Below are 20,536 nucleotides of genomic sequence, written 5' to 3'. Positions count from 1 at the left end.
GCAGGAATCTGGAGGCAGAAACTGAAGCAGAGACCATGGAAGAACACTGCTTACTGGCTTGCTTGCTTTCCTGATTCATGTTCAGCTACTCAGCTAGCTTCCTTTTTCCTCCTCCCTCTCCCTCTCCCTCTCCCTCTCCCTCTCCCCACCCCCACTACCCACCACAAGGCCTAGAGCACCGCAAGCCCCCAGGTTGTGCCTACTGGGCGAGCAAATGAGGGATAAATTTCAAAAGCTTGCTTTTTCTGTGCCTCTATTTTCAGTTCAGATATTTTATCACAAAACCATTTTGGGGCCAGCGAGATAGCTCAGCAAGCCTGACAACCTGAGTATAATCCCCAGAACCCAGAGAAGGAGAGAACTGACTCCTGAAAGTCGCCCCCTGACTTTAATACAAACACCATGGCACACATGCCACCCTCCACACACATCATATACACAATAACAATTATAAAATTTCAAAGGTTTTTTTTTTTTTAAACATTATGACTTGTTTGAGTTTGGGGCCTCTGCAGGTTTTGCGGCCTCTGCAGGTTTTGCTCACCTCTGTAATGCTTACATACTGAAGCATGGAAAAGCATGTCTAAAACCAAGGGCATGGAAGGACCTGTGTGCACACTAGTGTCCCCACCTTTTCCAGTGTCCCCCATTCCAGCCACCTCTATAATGACCCACCCCTGAGTTACCACTGCTGTACCCCTCATTGGGAACAACATCCTGTCTGTACCGTATCTCCCTTTGAACTAATTTGAAACAGCAGTGAGTTTAGTAGCAATCATAGTTTCCAAGGGTTGTTTAAGGCAGGATTACCTGAAGTTTGAGGGCAGAATCATTCAAATCCCATCACCTAACAAGGCAACTATCTTTATTTGACACAATTCCCTTAAAGTCTTGTCCTCTGCACACACTTATTCTCCTAGTTGCCTGTTACTTCCACTGTAAGAACATTTTCTCCCATTTTTTTTTGCATAGGCTTCATAATTACCTTTTTAATAATTGCATAATCTACTCGAGTTGACGCACTGAAGCATGCTTGCATGGCGCCCAGCGTCGGCACATACAGGATCTTGACTCCTCCTCTGTGCATACAGTGCTGTCTGTCCACCGCAGGATCCCAGGGGCAAAGCAGAACCGTGCACTGCAGTTTGTTCCAAATGCTGCTCCTGTTTCTGTCCCCAGCAGTTGGTGTGTTCACCAATTTCAGAGCAACCTCAGCAATATAGGGGGTGTTTAAATTTTTTATTTGCTAATTTAGTAGGGATAAAATGGTGCTTCAGGGTTGCTTTATTTTGCTTTTCTTTGATATTAAAGGAAATTAGCATTTCCCCCCGTGGTTCCTCTTTGTGTTTCTTCAGTTGTGAGTTGTCTACTAACATTTATAGCTCTTTGCCTATTTTAGTAAATTGGGGTCTTGATTTTTTCTTCTTTTTAAATCAAACCGAGTGAATTTTTTACTCACAATAGCTATTACAGTATTTTTGTATATGTTTCACATATTTTCCAATGTGTTATGTTTGCCCTTTAATTTTGCATGTTTATTTGTAAAACAAAGATTCTTATTTTTGTCATCAAATCTGTTGGGGTTTTTTTCCCGGTGGTTTGAAGCTTGGGAAGCTGTCCTCCCTCTGCCATGTTGATACATATTTAATTCCACCTTCTGTTATTTTAAATTCTTTAATTCTGAATTGCCTTCACTGTAAACTGAGCTGCAAGTTGAATGTTTTTCTAACTTTCTCATCAGCTTCTCTACCTTCTTGTGTTCTGTTCCTCTCCATCCCAGGGATCATCCACCAGATGAAAGGTGATTATGACACAGCCCTAAAGCTCCACAAGACCCACCTGTGCATCGCCCAGGAGTTGAGCGACTATGCAGCCCAGGGCCGTGCCTACGGGAACATGGGCAATGCCTACAACGCCCTGGGCATGTATGACCAGGCTGTCAGGTACCACCGTCAGGAGCTGCAGATCTCCATGGAGGTCAATGACCGTGCCTCGCAGGCCTCCACACACGGAAACCTTGCTGTGGCCTACCAGGCCCTGGGCGCCCATGACCGGGCCCTGCAACACTACCAGAACCACTTGAACATTGCCCGAGAGCTTCGAGACATCCAGAGCGAGGCCCGGGCACTCAGCAACCTGGGAAACTTCCACTGCTCTCGGGGAGAATATGTCCAGGCTGCACCATACTATGAACAGTACCTCCGCCTGGCCCCAGACCTTCAGGACATGGAGGGAGAAGGGAAAGTCTGCCACAACCTTGGCTATGCTCACTACTGCCTTGGGAACTACCAAGAGGCTGTGAAGTACTACGAACAGGATCTGGCACTGGCCAAAGACCTCCATGACAAACTGAGCCAAGCAAAAGCCTACTGTAACTTGGGCCTAGCCTTCAAGGCTCTTCTGAACTTCAGCAAAGCTGAGGAGTGTCAGAAGTACCTTCTGTCCCTAGCCCAGTCCCTGAACAATTCCCAAGCTAAGTTTCGAGCCCTGGGGAACCTAGGTGATATATTTGTTTGTAAAAAGGATGTAAACGGTGCAATAAAGTTCTATGAACAGCAGTTGGGCTTAGCTCACCACGTAAAGGACAGAAGGCTAGAGGCCAGTGCCTATGCAGCCCTGGGTGCTGCGTACCGAATGGTCCAGAAGTACGACAAGGCCTTGGGTTATCACACGCAGGAACTGGAGGTCTATCAGGAGCTAAGTGACATGCCAGGGGAGTGCCGGGCTCATGGGCACCTGGCCGCTGTCTACATGGCTCTAGGGAAATACACAATGGCGTTCAAGTGCTACGAAGAGCAATTGGAGCTGGGGCGGAAACTGAAGGACCCAAGTCTGGAGGCCCAGGTGTATGGCAACATGGGCATCACAAAGATGAACATGAACGTGATGGAGGAAGCCATCGGCTACTTTGAGCAGCAGCTGGCCACACTGCAGCAGCTCAGTGGGAACGAGTCTGTGTTGGACAGGGGTCGGGCCTATGGCAACCTGGGGGATTGCTATGAGGCCCTTGGAGACTACGAGGAAGCCATCAAGTACTATGAGCAGTACCTGTCTGTTGCCCAGAGTCTGAACCGCATGCAAGACCAAGCCAAGGCCTACAGGGGTCTAGGAAATGGACACAGGTAACAGGGACAGGGAGCAGATGGGCTCAATAAATCTGCAGAGAGCAGCCATGACAGGAAGGGCAGCTGCACATCCACAGAGCAGCCTGCACCCTGCAAAGCATCTACCCACATCCCTCGGTAGAGTCTTGAACAATTTCTTGAGTTAAGTGGATAATAATATTACTCTTGTGTTATGGAAGAGGCACCAAAGCCCAGAGAGGGTGGGTCAGCACCTGAGATTTACAGCTTCAAAGGGATAGCCGAGACTCTAACTTTACATGCAGTACTTTTTGACTGCATTACAGTCAGCAACGTGACGGTATTCATACATTCATAGGGACAGGTGGGTCAATAAATCCATGTAACTGACCTCTGTAACTGACCTTGTGCACACCCACGTTTTATGAATGTGTTTATTAGTATAACATTTGGTACCTACCAGTTCTTCAGACCTGGGGAAGGAAATTTGTCATGTGCACCAGGTCCCACCCATGAGAGACACCTTGCACAGGAATCTCTAGTGTAGCAATCCTGTTACTCTGTGTGTCCATCTGCTATGGGATGAGGGCTTGTCATCAACCAAAACTGAGGTTCAGGGAACAGAGTCCATATGGCCCAGAGAACTGGATCCATGTGTCACCAAAACCCACACTCTTCCCCCCTAGGATCATATCATCTCTGAGGGGCACAAAAAAGGGCACTGTTGGCCATGGGATGCTTTCCTCTGAGTCGGGAGCCCAAGAAGGTGTCTGTATACAGATACAAGGCCTCCTTAGGCAGGGGATTAGGGGTCCTAGAGTGGAGGAAGGGTAGGAGTCAAACTAACTCATCACCCACGTACTGCTCCAAGAGGCTCAGGCTGAGAGATTTATAGCTACTGTAAAGTGATTTCAAAAACATAGTCTGAGCAGTAGTGGAAATTGGGAAGCCCGAAAACCCACACAGTTCACTCGCTATCATTGTGCCTATTAATATATTTTATGTTTCCTCGGGGGTGCATATCCCACCGAATTGCAAGCTCTTGGGAAGGTCACTAAGGGATGACTTTTGAATTGCTTTCCAGATTATGAAATTCCTCTGCATCTCACTCTAAGGGCACATGATAGATTTTAGCTAGAGGAGGAGTTAAGAGCTTCTATTGCAAGTGACAGTGACGAATGCTTTTCATTTTCTCAGGGGCTTTAGCATGTCTGCTCTGCATGGATTGATATCATTGCTTCTCTGTCTGCATCCCCACAGGGCGACAGGGAGCTTGCAGCAGGCCCTCGTGTGCTTTGAGAAGAGGCTCGTGGTTGCCCACGAGCTTGGGGAGGCTTCCAATAAAGCCCAGGCCTATGGAGAGCTGGGAAGTCTACACAGCCAATTAGGGAATTACGAACAAGCCATTTCCTGCCTGGAACGCCAGCTGAACATTGCTAGAGACATGAAAGACCGAGCCTTGGAGAGTGACGCAGCCTGTGGCCTAGGAGGTGTCTACCAGCAGATGGGGGAGTATGATGCAGCCCTGCAATACCACCAGCTCGACCTGCAGATTGCAGAGGAGACCAACAACCCCACATGCCAGGGCCGAGCCTATGGGAACCTGGGTCTGACCTATGAGTCCCTGGGTACCTTCGAGAGGGCTGTGGTCTATCAAGAGCAGCACCTGAGCATCGCGGCACAGATGAATGACTTGGTGGCCAAGACGGTGTCCTATAGCAGCCTCGGGAGGACACATCACGCCCTGCAGAACTACTCCCAGGCAGTCATGTACTTACAGGAAGGTAGGTGCTTGAGACTCGGACCAAAGCACTCTTGGAGTAGCCACCTTCACAGAACGAGGACCTCACAGGCCACAGTGTACACCACCAGGTGTCCCCTGATGGTCTTAAGGTGTTTCCCTGCCCTGTCCCAGCTCCCTGGACCCCAATTGCCTCCCTCCTCAGATTTGGCACCTGCCACTCACCTACTGCCCAAACAGCTGATATTCCCTTATCAGAGTAGCAGGTGGGCAAATGATACATCCTCACCTGGACCTGTAAGACCTGATGGTATGAATTGGGAGGGTCTACCTCAGAAACATGCCCACCTTCCTCAAGCCCCTGTGACCTTCGAGAAGATACTTAACCTGCATCAAAGTATACAGTTCTCAGCTCAGGCATGGTAGCCACTAGTCCAGGGTGTCTATTTGGGGATCCCTGGAACAGCCCTCTTGAGATTTGTTATTGACAGAGCTTGAACTGGTGCCACAGAGCAATCTTGTCCCAGGCAGGCTTGGAAATTGTCCGCTTCTCTCCCATCACTGGTGACAGAGGCCATCAGTTACCTGAGGCCAGCAAGACCTCAGAGACATCCTTCCTGCATGAGTCAAAAAAGTCCCCTGGCAATGGCCTTGCCCTCTTCTTCCACACTGGGTGGCTCTGCTCTTGAAGCCCTCAAAGTTGCACAAGGTCCCTGTTAGAGGGGAGGAGTGGATAAGATGTCTCCACTCACTACCAAAGGACATAGCCCCTGATTTCAATCACAAACTCTTGCAAAGAGCTTCCATATGTGGTCTCATTCTTGGTAACATCTAGAGCTGTAGCCTCCTTTTGCTTTTTCCTCTCTCTCTCTCTCTTTCTCTCTCTCTCTCTCTCTCTCTCTCTCTCTCTCTCTCTCTCTCTTTCTCTCTCTCTCTCTCTCTCCTTTTCTTTCTTTGGCAGTGTTGGGGATAAAACATGTCAACTCATTGCACATGCTAAGCAAGTGCTCTTGCACTGAGCTGCAAACCCTAACCCAAGAACTGTACCCTGGCTCCCATGTTTGCAGCTAAGTCTCCAAAGCTTGGGGAAGTATAATGATTTGATCCTGACTGTTCAGTTGGTTTGTTGCAGAATAGGCTCAGCCTGGGTTTTCCAACCACACAAGCCCCTTTCTGGCATTGTTTCTAACCTCACAAGAACAGTGCAGGGTTGGGGCAGCTGTATCCCATTACTCCGATCCCCAGAGGGAAGGTCCTAGAGCTGGAAGCAGGAGACTGAGTGGAGGATGGGCGGGGCTGGCAGTCATGCCCTGCACAAACCAGGCACTGTCCGGCCCTTGTTTGGCTCCCATGTGTTGGTGGGCAGCTCTGCATCCATGCATTGTATATGAACAGGGCCTTTTGGTTTCCTGAAACTTTAGTGTTATATTGTTCTGCTGCCTAGAGGTGGTTTTCAGTTGAATTTGTGAAAACGATGAATTCAGACCCAGCATCCGGCACTTTTCAACATGTGCTTTATCCTTTATTCCCTCCTGAAATACCGCTTCCATGTGGCAGCCACTTTGCGGGGACATTGTCACGTAATTCTGAATTTATGGAAAACTCTGCAGTTCCTCTTTTATTATCTCTTATGATAAGTCTTACAGAGATCTAAAAACTCTTGTTGGTAGCCTCTCTGTAGTGTTTGTTTTGTGGAGTGAGGCTGTGGCCCAAGAGCTCTTCCTCTCCCAAGCCAGAAGCCTCTTTTCATAAGCTCTGAGCTGGAAGGGGTACAGGAGGCCAGAAGGTACTCTGAGTGCTCTGAGTTGGGTGCAGCCTCTTGCAGTGGAGGGAACAGTTTAGCTGGAAGTCACCCCAGCTTTTAGAGGGGCAGGGCTGCCAACCAGCAGCTCTCTATGTGATGTGGATGGTACTTCTGGTTAAAGCCACTGGTTTCATCCAACTTTTTCTCATTTGCAAACTAAAAAAGGGAGACTGGCATAGTTCAATGACTTACCTGGGGCTTTGCCACCAGTCCAGACAAACTGGTGCTGGAGAGCAGGGCAAGCAGGCTCCCAAAAGGCAGGCATAGATAGAGGCTGGCAGCCCCAGTGCCCCGCACCCACATCTGTCCCGCAGTCTGAGCTTGCTGTTGTGGAGCTCCTTGCTGATGGATAGCTGGTGGGCATCCTACTTGCTGGGGACACAGCAGGAACCAGGCAGGTCCCTTTCTCACACAGAATGTGCCTTCTACAGGGGTGGGAGGGTTGTCTACGGAACTGCACTTCTGACCCAGACCCGGGCTTTGTGGGGCATCTGCATCAAAGGACCAGTGTGACTAGCCTTTCGAAGGTTAAAATAACCAGGGTCCTGGTTTTCTCTCAAGAGCTGTCTTTCACATATGAATTATTTATAAACACGTCTGTTACCCAGTGACATGATTTAAAGTCAGAATGCTGAGAATTCTAAGCTCTGAGTCACATGCTCAGGCTGAACCTGAGCATTGCTTTTCTCAGCAGCCTCTCAGCTGACTCAGGTCCTTTGAAAGAGTTGGGAGTCACTCAGGCCCAGCATGCTTGGCGGTGGCTTCCTGCCCCAACTTGGATGAGAGGAAGCCCTGCCTTTGTCCCTGCGCTGTCTTCTGTGCAGGCCAGCTGCTCTGCAGAGAGCACCATGGTGCAGGCAGAGTGACTGAAAGCAGCGTAGTGACCAATACAATAAACGGTCACCATCAGACTTGGCTCCCACAAAGCCCTGGAGGTAGCTGGTGTCCTGAAACTCAGAAGCTTGCTGCGAGTAAGTGACCGAACTGCCGGTGCCTGTCTGAAGGCCATTAAAATGAGGACGGCCTCATTTAAGGCTTTCGGCTCATAATAGCACTTGTTTGCAACCCTGCTGAGGCACATCAGAGCCCTAGGCTTAAAGGAAAAGCAGATTGGACACACAGTGTGTTAGCAACATCAGTAACAGAAGCAGGTCAGCTGCACACAATTCGCTTCCAGGACCATCCTGCCTCCCATCAGCGCTGACTGGATGCTGTGCAGTGAGATAGAAAGAGGTATTATCATAGCCACTGTACTTGAGCTGTACTTGACTGTCAGGAGAAGCCGTGGCCAGCCAGAGAGTCAGGAGAGATAAGTTTATCAGCTAAGAGTTTTCATTTGCAAAGCTGAGAGTTTTGCATCTGTGAGGGCAATGAGGTTAGGATCCATTGGTTTCTCTGTTTCTATCCTACAAACCCAGCTCCTGTTGATAACCATTGTCTGGGTTCCTGCTGAGGCATCTCCTGCAACATTTAAAGAGATTCCCATTCTGCCTGGGCTGGTTAGGCCTCACTCCTACATCTCTCCAGGTGTGTTGTTAACATCCTTACATATACTCGAAACAACATTACTTCCGGATGCTTTGGCAGAAGAGAATATGTCCGTTTTCTCTTTTTCTTTACATTTCCCTGTGTGCTTTCAGGTTTAAGGTTAGCTGAACAACTGGGCCGAAGAGAAGATGAGGCAAAAATTCGCCATGGTCTTGGTCTCTCCCTTTGGGCGAGTGGAAACCTAGAAGAGGCCCAGCACCAGGTGAGCAGAGCCCTGACCCCAGGGTGGTTCCTTCCCAGGAGCTAAAACACCCCCATGCCTATTGCCTTTCCCAGAGGTGTCCCCCTCTTCTACTGGGCTGAGGCATAAGATTTCCACCCTGTACAAGCCCAGAAGTGCTGAGCCTTTGAGGCTGCTAAGACTACTACCCATTCATGATGGATTTCTCAATAATTTCTTTGGAATTCTTGTATTATGTGCTCTTGCTGTTGCCTTGCATTAGACTTTAATATGAAATTACATTCTTCATAAAAAGGTGGATATTGGATTTAATGATAAGTCCATGTTGCTACATGTGTACAGTAGCTGAGCTGTAATCTGTTGTCACACTGGCTCTGATGAGGAAAAGATTCTCTAGATACTTCTGGGCCTCTTCTCTAAGGCAGGTAGAGTAGGGAGATGCCTGCTTCTAACTTATCCCTTGGCCAGTGTGAATGATCACTGCGGATGCTGCCAGGCAAAGGGGGCCATGGATGAGCAAAGCAAGGCTGGTCTCCAGGGGAGAGACCTGATCACGTGGTGACTGAATCTGTGTGGTAGCATCCTGTGGCATTAGGGTGTTGAACTGTGCTCTAGAGTATTAAAGGTTGGGGCAGGAGAGATGGCTCAGCAGTTAAGAGCACCTGCTACTCTTATAGAGGATCTAAGTTCAGTTCCCAGCACCCGAATGAGGTGGCTCACAACTGTCTATACCTCTAACTCCAGGGGATATGACACCATCTTCAGACCTCTTCAGGCAACTACACACATGTACACATACAAACACATACATATACACACAAATAAAAATCAAAAATAAACCTGGCATGGTGGCACATGCCTTTAATCCCAGGACTTGGGAGGCAGAGGCAGGCCTGGTCTGCATAGCAAGTTTCAGGCCAGCTGGGGCTACAGGGAGACCCTGTCTCAAAAAGACCAAAAATATAATAAATAAAAAATAAATAATAAATATTTAAAGGATTAAAGGCAATTTAAAGGATTAACTCTGTTGCTCCCTTGACATAAAAATTAAAACTTATATAATGCAGTGAGTCACAATTTTCAAAGTACTTTAAATCCATGAATTTACTTGTCAAAATTCTCCATGAAGAAAATGATAACTTAATTGGTAGAGAAGAAGCCTCAGCTCTGTATCCTGTCCAGAGTCACAACTAAAGGACGGAGTCAGGAGCATGCTCCTTGCTCCACCCTGCTCTCAGGCCTTGAACTAGCTCTGCATTTGCAGTTTGTGTAAATGTGGAACAGTAGGGACAGGGTCTCAGGGCGGGGGTGGGGGGGTCAGCTGTTTAGCCTACAAGATGTCCTATAAACTACAACTGAAGCTGATGGGATATTTCTTCAGGTCTTCAAGGACCTACCTGGAAATATAGTCATCCTTTCAGCCCTTTAAAAATGTGTCGCCTCTAAAGCCCAGTATGAACAAAAGTTGTCTTGCATATACAAACAGCTGGACATTGGCTGGAGCGTGGGTGACAGTCTCCATTTTTGCAGCTTTATAGGGCATCAGCCTTGTTTGAAACGATCCGGCATGAGGCACAACTGAGCACAGACTACAAGCTTTCCCTCTTTGACCTGCAAACATCATCCTACCAGGCCTTGCAGCGAGTGCTCGTCAGCCTAGGTAAGAGCAGCTGGGGCTACGTGTGTACATGTGTGTACACACAGCCACGTATGCACATTGTTAAGGACTGTTGTGATTAAATATGATTTGTTTCAGAGCAGACTGGGAAGCCACACCCAGCTATTGAATGCTCATTCATTTACTCAGCAAAGAGGCAGAGCACCTACTATGTTCCAGGTACCAGTCCTGGCAAGTGTCACTAAGATACTCTTAGCTTGTGTCTACAGGCTATCATGGATGGAAGTTGGTGACTCCATGTGATGTGATTGACTTAGCCACAGTAGAGAAACTCCAATGTTAGGAAGGAGAGCAGTGTCCCTGAACTAGAGATGCTGGAGCGAGGTAACCCCTCTCTGCCAACACCTGCTTCATGAAGGCCTCACTCGATCAGGTGTCTGAGAAGACATTGACCCTTTCTGTTTCCTCAGCTGTGCATCCTGGCTACTCACTAATGCTTATACTGTGTGGGCATGTGCCCTGGGCTGTGTCCCACAATCAAGGGTCATCCATCCCCTAGACTTGCTAGCTTCATGGTACCAGGGCAGTCCACAGCTAACTTCCCCTGGGTTTCAGCAGTCACAGGTGTTCCCATCAAGCTCTTCCAGCCCCTGCCACTTCCCAAAAGACATTTGTGTGAGTTACTTTTGCTATAGCAAAAGCAAACTAAGAAAAGGCTTATTTTTGGCTCACTATTTGAGGGTATACAGTCCATTCTGGAGGAAAAGGCCTGGCAGAGAGAGCGTGAGGTGGCTGATCACATCATATCCACTGCCAGGAAGCGCAGAGAGATGAAGGCTGGTGTTCAGCTGGCTCTCTCCAGTTCCTTGTCATTCAGTCTGAGACCCCAGCCCGTGGAATGTGCCGCCCAAATCAGAGTGGGTCATTCCCCCCTCAGTTAAATCTCTGGAGATTCTTATAGACAGACCCAGTGATGTGTCTCTTAGGTGATTCCAAATCCAGTCAAATTGAGAAAGACGATGACCCATCACAATATTCACTGAAGCTAACAGTATTTCAGTGTTTTTCAGTTTTGGCACACATCTGAAAATCCTCACGTTTCCCCTTGAAAAATGGAACGTGCTCAATGCCCAGGATTGTCACTTATTACCTGTTATAACTACAGTGTTAAGTCTGTCTAGCACTTTCAGGCTGATTTTCCACTGCACACAGAAATTGTCCCTGCTGTTCCCGTTAATAGAGTAAAGGAAGGTATTTGCATACACTCACATAGACCCCCTCTTTCTATGGTTGCCTGAATAGCAGGAGGTGAGACCTCCTTGAAGGGCCTTTGGAGCTTGGGTTGAGCTCCCTGCCCGAGTTCTTGGCCCTTGTTCTAACAGTTCCATGTTGGTATTTGTCTGTCCTCTGTGTTCAGTCCCTTAGCACTCACCAGCAAGACTGTGGCTTCACACTGTTGACTTGGCATCTGTGCATCAGCTTTCAAATTGCATTCATAGCTTCTTAGAGGAAATGGGTTTAGAACTTGGACTGAAAGACCAAAGAAAAGCTTGAAAGAAGAGGCAACTTTTAAGCTGTGAGCTCTCTGAGGTTTAAACCTTTTTGCCCACAGGATGCTAAGAGCACAGAATGGGGCTGGGTTTCAGCTCTGAGCGCAGCAAGCCACCTGCCATACAGGCCGTGCCTAAAGAACACCTCCCAGGTGTCTTTGCCTCACTGAGCCTACAGCACCATCCTGCTTTCTGAGATAAGATTAGTAGAAGCAGGGGTTGGGGGGTGGGGGAGCTGCTCAGCAGGAGGGCAGGCATGTTTAAAGGCACAGAGGTGTGATTCATGGCAGGTGACAGTAGAGCTGCCTCTAGTAGAGAGTGTGTTGTCAGGGTCTGTCATGTAAATCCTATCTGGCAGTATCAGAGTCCAAGCTGGGCAGGGAAGTGAGAGGGCCTGGCATCAGGCCCAAAGAGCCCTGTGAACAGGGCAGGAAAGACAGCAGCTAGGTCAGGGGGCAACTCAGAGCAATGTGGGGTTGAGGTCAGCTATCATCTGGCATTCAGAATTGTTGGGACATGTGGCATGGGATCAGTTCCAACAGTCTAAGGCTGTGGGTGCTGTGATCTAAGACTGCCCCTGCCCCTGGAGGAAGAAGTTGGACTTAAAGCAGTTTGCCTGTGATTCTGTCACACAGGGCAGAGCAGAGGCAGTGAGTTTCCTTATCTGGATCAGATGGCAGCACTGAGTGGTACTCCCTGGGTGACCATACTTGGAGCAGACTCCTCAAGCCTGTCCATTTGTCTCCTAGGCCACCATGATGAAGCCCTGGCCGTAGCAGAAAGAGGTCGGACAAGAGCATTTGCCGACCTGTTGGTGGAACGGCAGACAGGACAACAAGACTCAGACCCCTACTCACCCATCACCATCGATCAGATCTTGGAGATGGTTAATGGGCAGCGAGGACTAGTGCTATACTATTCTCTGGCTGCAGGCTACCTCTACAGCTGGCTGCTTGCTCCCGGAGCAGGTGAGGCCTGTGTGTGTGGAGCACAGGCTATGAAGAGGCCAGGCTGAGGGGACCTGGGGGAGGGCGAACCAGGCTTGCCACCTACTTTTGATGAAGGAGTGATGTCAGGCATTGGGAAAAGCTTAGCTGCAGTAGGTATTCCACACTGGGGCATCCAACTAATAAGACAGCCTTGGGGTGGTGGTGGGGCTGTTCCTTGCCATGAGGATACATTTGTCAAGGGGGACAAGAGAAAAACTGATGGTGTGGCAGCCCTATTTGTAAGCAGCAGCTGAGTGAAGACCACATCCTAACGAGCTCTCTTGATGTGATTTGATAATTGTGACCCTTTGTCATGGTTAAAGTTGGGAACTAAAATGATGACACCTCTCATGGCTTATAAGTAAGTCTGAAGCTTGAATTTGGAGTTTAACAAAATCCTTTTAATTTCATATCAGTTCTGTTGAAAATCTGTTATAGACATAAAAATTCTTTCTGATTAAATCAGCATTAAACGTTCAGGATGTAACAGCTTTATTGGATACAGAACCACTAATTGGCTATGTGGCCATATTTTTTGCATAATAAAATGCTGATGGCTTTACCATGTTGGAGACATACCAGATCCAATTAGAGTTTATTGACTGGAGAAGTGGATCTTATAATTGGGAGTCTTGGAGAGTGGGCTTCTTGAATTTCTATAAAAGTTCAGCTGTCAGGGAGAAACTGACAGGATTTTCTCCAACATGTTTTTTTTCCCTTTAACGCTAAGATGATGGCACTTGGGTGACAGCTCCCAGATGCTTCTTGATTCTGAGCACTGAGCCTGCTTGCTCTGTGCCCTCACCATCTTACCTCAACTCCGGGTTCACACACACTTGCCACAAACAACATTGTTATTCTCATCGCTGACCTGAGTTTTATGCTGAGTTTTAAGTTGAGATTTTTCTGATGACCTCGTGGCTGACGTCAGCATCCTCACTCCCAGAAAGATGCTCACATGGGTGCTGACAAGGTTGACGGTTGGTGTGTGTCAACCACCTTTTCTCTGAGGTGGTTGTGTTGTGGAGACATGGTTTGACAGGTGGCATAGATCCCTCTAATGATGAGCCACGGGTAATGAGGCGCCTATTGTTTCCTTTCCTGGTCCTCTTTGCCATTAATGAGACTCCAAAGCTTTGGCTGGGGGCTCTAATCCAATCAGAGGACCAGTGCTTTCCAGGCTTGCTGCACCTCATTACCAGATGAGAATATGCACGTGTCCATTGCCAGGAAGCCCCTGTGGGCTGCTTTCCTTTCATGGAACCATCTTTTTCTCCTTTAAGCCATTAATGACCATTGACCAGTTATTTTATTTAAAAATAACTATATGCTTATTTTGATTTGCTTTTGTGAAATGAAAGGTCTTTTGTGACCCAATTTCCACTTAGCTAATTCCGTTTTGGTTCCCAGTTGCTGAACAAAATCAATCTACAGAGAATGGATCTGGGCACACTCAGATACTGATAGTGAATGAAGTAAGGCTTCCCCTGTCAGGTGCTCAAGAAGCACCATTCTGGAAGTGTGGAGGACAGTCCTAGCTCAGAGCTTTTACAGCATCAGAAGCAGATGCTGTGTCTCAATGGTGTAGGCAATAGGAAGGGTGCTGCGTGGATTCAGAACCCCGGGATACTGGGTTCCCAGCATGCACCCACGTTCCCCTCTCCTGCCTTTACCCCGATCTCTCCTGTTACTCAACCCATTGTGACTTTGCTGCGCTGCCTTATTTCAGGAATTCTGAAGTTTCACGAACATTACCTAGGCGACAACTTGGTGGAAAGTTCCAGTGACTTCCAGGCTGGCAGCAGTGCAACGCTTCCCACAGCAACCAGCTCAGCCCTGGAGCAGTACATAGCCAGTGTCCGAGAGGCCCTGGGGGTGGAATCTTACTACTCCAGGTATGAAGGACACATGCCTGGCTCACTTTTGTTCAATTCTGAATGGATTTCATTGTTTTGGTTTTGGTGGAAGCTAGTAGAATAATTCTTGTGAAATCGCATGTGCTTAGTCTCTGCACAATTACCACTCAGACAGTTATGTGTAAGATACATAACTGTCCCTTGAAAGGCAGTCTCTGCTTTTGTTGCTAGAATACCCTGAATTGGGAAGGACCCACTCAGAGATGTGTACTCCCCAAGCCGAAAGCAGCACTAAATGTGCTGGAAGTGTAACTTGCCCGCCAATTTAAGCTATAAACAAGACAGTCAGTTTGCTGTATAGTTGACTGCATGCTTGAGAGCAGTTACTGTAATGACTGAATCTGTGAGCAGATATACATGTTGGAGGCTGAGTGGACAACATCAGCCTCCCAGATGTCGGCTACTTTCTGCAAATACTGTGACAGGAGAAGCTTTCAGAAGTATTGTACTACAATATGCAGGATTCTCCTACATATGGAGAATAGTTTCCCCCAAATACCTGCTTCAAAAAGAAAGTACCTAGAGATGGTTATAACCAGTTTTGCAGCATCTCAGTCTTCTAGGATGTGACAGTTACATATTGTTGCTTTTCTCTTCTTAGGGAGCCCTGAATAAACATCTACTCATCCCAGATAGGGCATCACCAACAGATCAAAGTAACCATCCCACCCAAGTCCAGCTAGTGAACCACAGAGTTGACTGGGCTCACTTACAGAACATGGGTGAGGGGTCACCTACAGGAACATGACTTACCCCCAAACAGTTACATCACCACAGTTTCCCACCTCAGCATGGGTGATAACTTCCCCAACGCAGTAGAGATGGAGTCACCTCCTTTAGCTCACCTTCCTCCTGTACACTGTAGATAGGCAAGTCCTGCTTATGGCTCTCATAGGCCACATGCATCCCCCATAGGCCATATGCATCCCGGGATAACTATGAATGTGTCCAACATGGCTGTAGGTGACAGTGTGGTTACTATCACTAGCACCTCCCAAGACACATGCAGCTGAGGGGACAGGAGGAGAGAGGGTTTGGAACCTCAGGAAAGGGTTCAGTGGCCCTGCACACCCCACCTTCGATGAGAGAGTATCAGCAGGTCTGATTTTGTGAAGGGCTCCTAGATGGTCACAGCTCTCTAATTAAGACAGTAACAGCTGTGCCATACCCCAAGGACTGTACTACACAGCACCAAGCATCCAGAAGCCTGGGTGGAAAAGAATCCTCCATGCACTCAACATGGGATCCTGGGTACAACCTTTGCTTATGTCCCCTGTAAACGTCTCTGGAGCCACAGAAGTCCTGGGGTGCTTATACAGTTGGGAAGTAAAGTTGGAAATAAAATAATCCTTGGACAACACAATATCAAAACCAAAAGAGGCTGGAGCGAGCATCTGGTCCAACTCCTGTATTCAACTAAAGCCAGTGACTTGATGGGATAGGACAGCTGTACTGGTGTCAGAGCCGGGATCAAAGTGGTCTAGATCTCACCCAGACTTCCAGGCCATGCTTATTCTGTTCCTTATTATCAAAATTAATATCATGTTCTGAGAAAATAGCCAAAGCATGTAAGAATGTCATTTTCTAGCTTCTGTTTCTATGAAGTATGAACAAGCACTAACCACATGACATACACTGTTGCTTCATGTCTCCTGTGGCTGCTGTGTGTCTTGGGCTGGCCCTGGCTCTGGCCCTGGGCAGTGCTGTGGGGAACCTACAGGGGTTACTAGTGTAATCAGCCTCAAAAACTTGGATGTGTGAGTGCTCTCTGAGATTAAATTTATAAATGCCCAGAAACTGGGTTAGACCAGCAGTAGACGCAACTGTGCCCCAGACAGCTAGGCACTTAGCCCAGAGTGGCTGGGCTGCTCATGACCCATGCTATATCATGCTTGAAGTGAGAGGTAGAAAGAATGGCTGGCCAGCAGAGGAAGGCCAGAGAGAGTGTGAGCAGGGTGGGTCAGGCAGTGTCACTTCTGACATCCAAAGGATGAGAAGGCCTTGCTGTAAGAACTGGGGTCTGGGTGTGGGTGTTCCGACAGTGGACATGAGGTCATCATGCTGTTGCCTCTGCCCCCCGGAACTAGAACACATGATCTATGCAAGTCTGTGCTCTGTGCTAAAGACCAGGGAGAGCGGTGACTAGAAGAGACAGACTGCTCACTGACCTGCACGACAGTAAACAACAGAATGATAAGTTGAGATTAAAATCATAGCGTGTATATAAGTGACAATACAGGTGTCATGAGACTGCAAGCGGGGATGGGGTGAGCAGCCTGCTGGGAGCCCAGGGGCCCCTGATGAGAAACTCACTTCTGAAGCCACCATGACATCACTTTGCACAAGGTCTTTAGCCGCCCTCGAAGACCCCTTAGGCCCTGGGCTTGTCAGCCTTTGTGGCAATCATTTGTCTCTCACATAGGCGCTGTGCATAGTGGCGGCATTCTGGCTGGCCAGCCCTCTTGAGCTGAGTTCATGGAAGTTCTCTCAAGAAGCAAAGCTTCCTTGGGCCTATCAATTTCAGTTTCAAATCTAGACCACAGTCCAGAGTGTGTCCATCTGGGGGTAGCCAAGAGTGTTGGCTGGAATCTCAGGTGAGGATCTGAGGGCCCCCCCCTTTCCTAAGAGGGAGTCTATCCTCTGAGAGTTTCCTGCAGGTAGTCACAACTCTTGATTTCAACAAGGTCATGGTCACATTGTGCCCAGAGGACAGAGTTCCACAGCAGGGTGCCTTCCAGGGTCCCTAGTCCTCAACTGTGGAGTTCTGAACCTGTGTAGTATCCCTATCCATACCAGGCTTTATCCTAGTTTCTGTACCATCATAGAACAAGTGGCTTAAGACAGGAAAGGATCACTTCCTGCTGTTCCCCTTCCTTCATTCTAATCAGTCAGTTTTGTGGGTTCTCTTTATAAAACTCATTTTGAACAAGCTGCCAAGGACTTATGGTAGAAATAAAGCATCTAGACAGAGCTGTAAGTAGTTACAAGACTGAATCAGCATCCAGCTCTCCCAGCAGAGACAGGCCCCGGACAAGATGATGCCACTGTAGTTGCTGCCCACCACACACAGAGGAGCAAGCAGCAATCCCTCTCACGCAGGTGTCCACATAACTGTAGAGGGGAAGTCAGTCCAGACTTGTTTATGTGGCAGAGTTATTGTGACCCCAGAACAACACAGACCTGCAAGGAGACTATGGACCAGCGTCCTTACTACATGTGAATAGGAAATCCTCCCCAAACAGCAACAAACCAATTTCACAACTGCACATTGAAAAGATGCTATGCCCTGGGCCAGGACCATACGGGACTGGTTTCAACAATGCAAGAATGGCTCAGTACATGAGGATTCATCAGTATGACACACATGAACAGAGAAAAGGACAATGTACTCCTCAGTTGATGCAGAAAAAGCATTTGTGACACGAAATAAGAGAGGAACAAGAAGACACCACCACATAGTGACAGCTGCATAGCAAAGTCCAGAGCTAACATCGCTCTCAACAGTGAAAACCTGAAAGCATTCTACCCAGAATCAGGAGAAGGCAAGGACACCGCTTGATTCAGCACAGGACTTGAAAGTCCTCATCAAAGCAGTTGGGGCAGGAAACATTGTGAAAGACACACAAAGGGAGAAGTAAAACTTTCTCTGCACATGGATGACATGATTCTGAGTAGGAACCCGTAAATAAACTGAGATTTCAAAAGTTGCATGCAGAGTACAGAAAAACACACCAGAGTCCACTGTTATTGAAGACTAATGACAAACAATCTAAGAAGGAAAGTCAACTGGTCCAGTTATGATGGCGTGAAGGTAATTTGAGTAAATGTAACTGAGAAAGGCCTGGAAACGGAGATGCACAAAACACTGCTAAAAAAGTTGAGCCACAAATAACAGAAAGTCCACATTCATTGATGAGAAGAATCACTAGCGTTTAAATATTCACACTACCAGGAACTACCTACAGATTCAATATGATCTCTGCCAAGATCCCAGTGTCCTTTTGTAAAAATTATTTATTTAATAACCACATGATTAGAAGCATTTCATTACAGCATTAACATATTCAATAACAATGCAAAGACGCTTCTCTTTCAATATTGGCTCTAAATTTTTAGGTTCACATTTGAACTAATACAGTTATACATTATTGTACTCGGTATAAACCTTATAAGACATATATAGGACATAAAATTGAATGAGGTTTTCACCTTTAAAAAAGATCTCCATTTCATTTTAAAATGTACTGTTTCATACAGAAAAACTCATTTTTTTCTATTTTATTTTATTTTTTGTTTTATGTGTATGAGTGTATTGCCTGCATGTATGTAAGCACACCTGTGTCATGCAATGCTGTGGAGGTCAGAAGAGGGCATCGGATTCCCCTGAAACTGGAGTTAAGGACGGTTCATAGCCACCATGTGGGTGCTGGGACTTGGACCCGGGTCCTCTGCAAAAGCAGTCAGTGCTCTTAACCACTGAGCCATCTCTCCAGCCCCAGAAAAACTCATTTTTTAATGCTACTAATACTTAGATGTTTGCAAATGCATCTCATATATATATATGATTATTACTAGTCACAGTCAGTTACTTTCTGAGATCCTTGGCACCTAAGCATGCGTATAAAGTCATCAGGTAGATTTCAGTGGTAATGTTCTTCACTTCTACTAATTAACATGAAGCAAATTTGTATGCTCCTTCCTCAAATATAACTCATTTTTTATTTGTTGATTTTTTTGTGTGTGTATTTCATACAGAACATCCCAAACAATCTTATTTGTCTATATACCCACATCCCAAATGGCACCCTCCCATACCCCACCCACAACTGGAGCCCATATACTCTGTCACCCCTGTTACTGTCCACTGTGTTGTCAGTGCCCCAGCCGTTCCCCAGTGCTTGTCCATCTGCTGAATCTAGTCAGCCTATCTAGAGTTCCTTGTTTTAGGAAGATCAGCTGTTCCTCATCTAACAGCAATCAGTTGCCAATAGTCCTTTAGATAAGATTGGGGTCTGCTGTTCATTTTCACAGTTCTATGCTGGGTTACTCTGGGAGTCTCTTGGGCCACCTTGGCCAACAAGTCAAAGGAAGGTATCTCCTGCCTGGCATTGTTTCTTGTTATTTAGCCTTTAGCTATACATATGGACTCTTAAACAATTATATTGATCCCTTTAATCTTTGGTTATATTTTCCTTTTGGGTGTTTAAGACCATACAGTTGGCCCAGATAAACCAATTTATTTTTACTCTTAAGGCCATTTGAGGATCTGTTCCTCAGGGGTCACAGGGGCTTAGGAGGAGCCCCTGGCTCCTATCTTTTACCAGTTCCATCTATGTGAAGATAAGTCCTGCTCGACCCTTTATTTGGTCTTGAAACTGGTTTTGAATCATCCATTGATGTTTTCCCTTGGCACCGTCATAGTGCTCACCAAAGCTATGAGAGCTAGCCTTCAGGGGAAGTGGTTGCAGTCAATTGCAGCTCTATTTCTCCAAATGTTGTATCCAAAGTACGTTCTATCTTTGGCAGTAGGATCTTACCTTCAAGTGCTGGGAGGCCATCAAGGGCTGTGGCAATAGCCTCTGTAGTTTTAGGAGTCTCTTGGATCACCCTGGCCAACAACTCAGAGGAAGGTATCTTCTGTCTGGCACTGTTTCTTGTTATGTAGCCTTTAGCTGTACACATGGACCCATGTAAAGATAATGTATGTATAATTTGTCAGTAAGTTGTTGGACTAATATGGTTCCCTTTTTTTTTTTAAACTACCTAGGCATTATTTATCTCTCACATTGTATAACCCTTCCACCATGCTTTCCCCATTTAAAGTGCCCCCATTTTTTCCATTTCTCTCTTAATAATACCTTTCTCCTATGGTCCCACCTCTCTTGAGCTCCTTCTTTTCCTTTATCCCCAAGGTTCCTTATATAACCTTCCCTCCCCCTCGCCTTAAAATAACCCCATTTTTAGCCATATCTCCCTTATTAATGCCTGTTTCCTACTGTTCTTCTCTTTCAGGTTCTTTCTTTTCCTTTACCTCCATGGTTCCTTTCCATTATCCTGGTTCCTGTAGTTATATCTGGATACATACTCAACAGGATTTAGTTCTATG

At 47.0% G+C, this 20,536-nt stretch overlaps 1 protein-coding gene across 2 annotated transcripts in view; it reads left to right on the top strand.

The window, feature by feature from the left end:
- Positions 1-20,536, top strand: part of Ttc28 (tetratricopeptide repeat domain 28) — a 617,298-nt gene that overhangs the window by 527,615 nt on the left and 69,147 nt on the right. For both annotated transcript variants that reach the window (XM_029556666.1, XM_029556667.1), the window contains 6 exons: positions 1,781-3,122; positions 4,344-4,867; positions 8,269-8,378; positions 9,888-10,017; positions 12,275-12,493; positions 14,244-14,409. In XM_029556666.1, coding sequence (XP_029412526.1) covers positions 1,781-3,122; positions 4,344-4,867; positions 8,269-8,378; positions 9,888-10,017; positions 12,275-12,493; positions 14,244-14,409 — 2,491 coding nt within the window. The remainder of the gene's footprint in view (positions 1-1,780; positions 3,123-4,343; positions 4,868-8,268; positions 8,379-9,887; positions 10,018-12,274; positions 12,494-14,243; positions 14,410-20,536) is intronic.

This window comes from Nannospalax galili, unplaced genomic scaffold (assembly GCF_000622305.1).
Source record: "Nannospalax galili isolate Female #2095 unplaced genomic scaffold, S.galili_v1.0 scaffold1327, whole genome shotgun sequence".
In the NCBI taxonomy this organism is placed as follows: domain Eukaryota; kingdom Metazoa; phylum Chordata; class Mammalia; order Rodentia; family Spalacidae; genus Nannospalax; species Nannospalax galili.
Note: the sequence above shows the minus strand (reverse complement) of the source record. Positions and strands in the feature narration are given on the sequence as shown.